The sequence below is a fragment of the Nuphar pumila genome, chromosome 8 (assembly GCF_984573655.1).
Source record: "Nuphar pumila chromosome 8, dmNupPumi1.hap1.1, whole genome shotgun sequence".
In the NCBI taxonomy this organism is placed as follows: domain Eukaryota; kingdom Viridiplantae; phylum Streptophyta; class Magnoliopsida; order Nymphaeales; family Nymphaeaceae; genus Nuphar; species Nuphar pumila.
The window spans coordinates 15,790,075-15,796,074 of NC_143256.1; the positions used below are offsets into that span (position 1 = coordinate 15,790,075).

General features: G+C 38.1%; 1 protein-coding gene across 1 annotated transcript in view; it reads left to right on the forward strand.

Moving 5' to 3' along the window:
- LOC149829671 (actin-interacting protein 1-2-like) overlaps positions 1–5,590 on the forward strand; it is a 36,553-nt gene extending 30,963 nt beyond the window's left edge. Inside the window, exons 4-6 of the mRNA XM_090015234.1 lie at positions 1,392–1,505; positions 1,704–2,111; positions 5,333–5,590. Of these exons, the coding sequence (XP_089871360.1) occupies positions 1,392–1,505; positions 1,704–2,111; positions 5,333–5,590 (780 nt within the window). The remainder of the gene's footprint in view (positions 1–1,391; positions 1,506–1,703; positions 2,112–5,332) is intronic.
- Positions 5,591–6,000: the final 410 nt, after the last annotated feature.

Here is a 6,000-nt window from a genome sequence, read left to right on the forward strand (position 1 = left end):
CAAGGCTCCAAACTGACTAATAACAGTATCTTCCAACATATTCTCTCTAAAAGATAAATATACTCTTTGTTGTTCTTGTAACTTCAATCTCTAAGAGGTACGTAAATGAGACCAATTTCTTGATGTCAAATTCTTGAATTAGAAACTTAAATAGCCTTTGAAATTCTATATAATATTTCATTGAAATAGTTTGACCAAAATATGCAAGTAATATCATTTTCAATACTCCTTGAGAAGAAATAAAAAATGAATTGAGATTTGTTCACGCCCATGCTTGAAATGAGCAGTACTACATCTTTTAAGCAAGTAATTCAACTTTATGTTCATGTGGTGAAGACGAAGAATAGAGAAGAGATAACAGGAGGTACCACAGGGCTGTAAAGTGCCTCATATGGTGGGTGATGTCGCAGTCAACTCTCTTGTATGTTATGTCTAACTTTAGGTTAACCTAATTACACATATACCTTTTGAAAGGTACACCTTGCCATGTAATGATATAATATGACGAGCAGTGCTTCATTGGCCTAATCATAGCACTATGGATATTGTTTTGTTCTGACATTGTTACCGTGCCAGTTGTAATTTTGACATATAAAATGTCATGAGCAGAAATTCTCTTGATCCAATGTTCACAGCATAAGGAATTGATTTGTATGTGACAGTTGACACTATTTGTTATTCATTATGTAAGTTGTACAAGTGGAATTTGATTTTCGCACGTGCATGGTATAGTCAACCTCTCTCACGCTCTCTATAAACAGGCAACTAACTACAATTTGTATTCATACATGTGCATATATGTATTGGATAAACTGGGAGCTATGTCACATAGGTACGGGTGCAAATGCGGGGGCGGCGATGCGGCACTTTAAAAGAACTTGGGTGTGGGGGTGCGGGAGGGTATATATATATATATATATATATATATATATATATATATATATATATATATATATATATATATATATATATTTTAACACCACCCCTTTACCCTTTCTCGTGGTACCCCATTCTCAAGCCCCATCCCTCTTTACCCCTTCTCGAGGTACCCCCTTATTTTTTTAATTGGGGGGGGAGGGGGTGCTCGAGGTACCCTTACCCATTATCGAGCCCTGTCCCTTTTTTTAATGGACAAAGTTAACCAAGTCCATTTTGGACAATGATAACCTTGGGTGCGGGTTGACCGAATTGGGTGCCACACCCGCATCGCGTCGACGTGGGTGCAGAGGCCTCTTTGGTGAGTCCCTGTGACATAGACTGGGAGCATGTCTGTGCTCGCTAGTATGTCTAATGGCAATAACATGTGAAAGATTTCCAAAGGCTATTCGGTTGGAGATTTTCTCCTCGTTTTTAAGTTATATTGTCCTAGTCCAATTTGATGATTTTATCAGGTGTTCTCCAAATATTTGGTCCTCTTCTTTGATCTTCGGATAGTAAATATCAGGGATAGTCCATATATTCTTGTCTGGAAAGCTTTCCAGCCAATTATAAAAGTTCAATACACGGTAGTATTGCTCACCAAGTCTGATGAATAGCATATTCCTTTAATAAGGAACAATTTCTTAATCTACCTGCCAAATTCCAATTGATGATATCCTGCTGTGGGGCTTATATTTTGTTGACTGTACAACAACTGTAGCTATGTACAATATGTTCAACTTGCTTTTGCTACAAGAGATGATCCTTTTCCCAAAATTTTACAGGTAAGGAGAATTCCGCTGCATGCTGATCAGTGTGGTGATGAAGAACAAATTGATATTGGTGCACAACCAAAGGACTTAAATATTGCACTTGATAAGCCCGAGCTGGCATTGCTTTCAACTGATTCAAGAGTAATCATGCTTCGTGGATCCAAAGTGTTGTCAACTCTGAATCTTGGGTTTGCTGTGACGGCATCTGCAATTTCACCTGATGGAAGTGAGGCCATTGTTGGTGGCCAAGATGGGAAACTCCACGTCTATTCTGTCAATGGGGACACTCTCACTGAAGAGTCAGTCCTTGAGAAGCATCGTGGTGCTATTAACGTCATTCGTTTCTCCCCAGATGCCTCTATGTTTATTTCTGGTGATCTCAATCGAGAAGCTGTTGTATGGGACCATGTCACTCGAGAGGTACCATCTCTCTCTCTCTCTCTCTCTCTCTCTCTCTCTCTCTCTCTCTCTCTCTCTCTCTCTCTCTCTATATATATATATATATATATATATATATATATATATATATATATATATATATGTGTGTGTGTGTGTGTGTGTGTGTGTGTATCAATCCTTGAACACAAGCACACACACATAACAAAAAGAAAACAAGAATTGGTGTATGTACAGAGTCTACAGACAGTATGCGAGGGAGATGCACATTATAACACTTTGCAAACCATGTAAATCCTTTTTTTTTGTCTAAGAGAAATAATTTAAGCCAGGGGATAAGAAATCTTTCAACAAGCTTACAGAATAGATCAAATTAAGATTCTTAACCACCAGTCCTATTCCGACCAATCCAAGCTAAATCCCCATCTGACCATTTTATTGGCACAATCCAAAGCTTGTTTGAACAACCACTGAAATGCTGGATAAAACCAAAACAAATGCTCAATTGTTTCGTTCTCATCGAAACAGAAGTAGCAAGTACTTGCAAGCTGGAAACTTTTGTCTTTCAATTTGCACTGGTTATTAACCTTATCAAGTGCTAAGAGCCACACAAATATCTTGGCTGTAGGAGGGATGGAAACCCTGGACGGTGTCATTTGGAAAGTGGTCTACATCTTTACAGCCAAAAGCATGGCTAAATGAAGCTATAGAGAACATAACACATCCGTCACATTTCCATATAAGGAATTCTCGCTGTCAGAAATTTTCCATGGGCCTAAAAATCCAATAGCCATAACCAAAACCAATCTTCTACCTCTTGCACCTTGAAATTCCTTCTGAATTCAGTGAACTAACTAGCTCTTCCTTTCCAACATTCACTTACAAGTATGCTGTTATCTCTGTTTATGTGAAAAAACGGTGGATATCTTTCAGCAAGAGTTACATCCCTGGACCATAAGTCAGTCTGGAACCTCAGCTTGACCCCTTTGCAAGCTTGATTTGAACCATAAACTTAATTACCAATTCAATCACCCCCCTTTGCAAGGTCGTACTCCCTTGAAGATTTGATTATTTGGTTCCAGCCAACCACACCACCAGCTGAGATAGAGCTACCATTTCCACGTACCAATCCATTTATCCCTTCACCCAAGCCTATGGGACCAAAAAACAAGTTAGATTCCAGATTTGTTCAAAGCTAACAGTCAGATCTGCCTATGATCCAAGTAAGTGTTTTAAAATTTAACATTCAAAACAAAGAAATCTTCTGAAAAATATTAAATCCATAGAGAAGAAAGAGGTTAGAAGATTAGAGGAAAAAGCATGAAGATGAGATTAATAGATCACTTCGTCATGGCTGCTCTAATTCTGTGTCAATTTTTGTCATTTCAATTTGACTTAATGAAATAGGAAAGAGAAAATGAATATTCCAACTACAACAGGTTGATGTCCCAACTCATTAATCACATGGGATGATCTCTCATAATAGATTAATCCTCACTAGGATTGAGTTAATTTTTTTTTATTAGTCAAGCTAGGTTTGCCTGAATATGGCCCGGTTGAGATAGTGTGACTCCAACTGGTACTACAAATCAATTACCCGAGCCATTGATGACAATGATACAATACTAATGCATGTTACGTAAAGCAAAAATAAAAACACATATTGAAGAAATGCCACGTATCCTTACATCTTGTCCTTAAGAGTTAATTAAACAGAAAGATGAGCATTGTCAGGGATAGAATGGGCATGTTACAAGCTGTCTGAAATTACAGAACACAAAAAATTTGACATGAAGCAAGTTGAAGGAACTGGGAAAAGGAGGAGCCCAGTAAAGATTGGAGATCAGCAATAAGCAGGAATATTACTATTGGGGACCATAAGTTTAGCTTTAAGCAACAATGGGATTACAAAGCAAATTGTGGTGCATAAGACAAATACCAGTTTTGATAATAATGGTGTACTTTGCTATTAATTGCATGTTCTGGATTTTCATGAGAAGGTGACAAAGCAATCAAGACCTAGAATGAATTGATTCGGCGCAATATCCCTGTTATGAAAAATGTAGTAGACATTCATTCTATTGTATGTCAATGGCATTCTAGATCCAAAAACCTTGAAAATTCTTAAGCATTTATGGCCTTGTGTGCGGTATTATAATTACCCTTGTTTTCCTAGACTACAAAATGCCTATGTCACACGGACTCGGCTAGGGAGGTGCCGCACCCGAGTCGACACGCCCCGACACGGGTGCGGACACGGGTGCGGCTTCGGACTCGGCCCGGACTCGGTCAACGCCGAGTCGGACTCGGTCAACGAGTCCAGGCCACGTCCGTCCACATTTTGGACTCGGTCAACTTTGACCGAGTCCAAAAATGTCCATTTTTAAGACAAAAAACAAAAAAAAACAATTTTTATATATCTTTTTTTTTAATATATAACCAGACTGTGCAATGCATGCAGTTGCACAGTCACAGACTGTGCAACTGCAACTGCACAGTCATTGCACACAGTCTGTGTGACTGTGCACAGTCTGCACAGTCACAGACTGCATTGCACAGACTGTGTGCACAGTCTGTGTGACTGTTTCACAAGTCACAACTTATGTAAAAATATGTATAAAACACGATAAAAGGTAACCCAACCATTTGAGATAGCTAAATAAATGCTTTTCCAGTTTCAAAAAATACTAGTTTCACAAGTATTAGAAAAGCTAGCTTAAGAAGTACCATAAAGAAATGGGAATGCCAAATTGAAACTTTCGAAAAAATTAAGGTCATAGTTTTGGCTACTTAATTTTAATTGTTTACTAGAATTATATATATATATAGCCGAGTCCCCGTGTCCAAAATTTTTGAAATTGCGCCGCACCCGTGTCGCACCCGCACCCGCACCCGCACCCATGTGACATAGCAAAATGCCATGGTTCAATTTATCAGGCACAATGTAAATCCTATATGGTTTTTTAATTTTCTTTTTGTTTCCTAAATTCTTTTTACACACATTAAAGTAGTGGAAGGCTGTCATGCTTCATCCATGTTTTTTTTTCTTTATTTTTGATAGATTTTGTCACTATATTTAAGTTGTTCATACTTCTAACTTTTTGGTTCCCATTTGCATAGTCCATCTCTCTTTCTTCCTTTCCCTTCCGCATTAATTCTTTTTAGAAATGTAATGTTAATTACCAAGGTTTGATTTTTAACTTCCTGAACATTTGTCTCACTAACCAGTTGACTATCTTCTGCAGGTTAAGCTTAAGAACATGTTGTACCATACTGCTCGTATAAATTGTGTGGCTTGGTCTCCTGATAGCACAATGGTTGCTACGGGATCTCTAGACACAAGCATAATTATATATGAAGTTGATAAGCCAGCTTCAAGTCGTATAACCATAAAGGGTGCTCACTTGGGAGGTGTTTATGGATTAGTTTTCAATGATGATTGCACTGTTGTAAGCTCTGGTGAAGATGCATGCATTCGTGTGTGGAGATTAGTGCAGCAGTAACGGGATCGTAACTGCAATTGATGGTTGATTTGGTTTTGGAAGCAAGTTGTGTGGCCTTACATTTCTTGCTCTGTGCAGTCTTCGTCAAAAGAATTCTCTGTTTTGTTTGTAGGAAAACCCTTTCCAGTTTGTCTTTGATTGAAGACTAGAAGAACATAGCAGAATGGCTCGTGTTTTGATATGATTTTGCTTATGTGAGTTTTTCGCCTTTTTTGGGTTATATTGGGTGTTTTTTTTTTCCTTCTCCTTTTGTCGGTCTGATCAGCCATGCATACACCTAAATATTTTCCATGATCATATTTGTGTATGCAATGTTCATTGCTGGAATTGTGATGAAATAATAGAATGCTTAATCCCTTGGCCTATTCGCACTCTCTTCTTTGTTCACGCATGGATATTGCTTTCTTTTC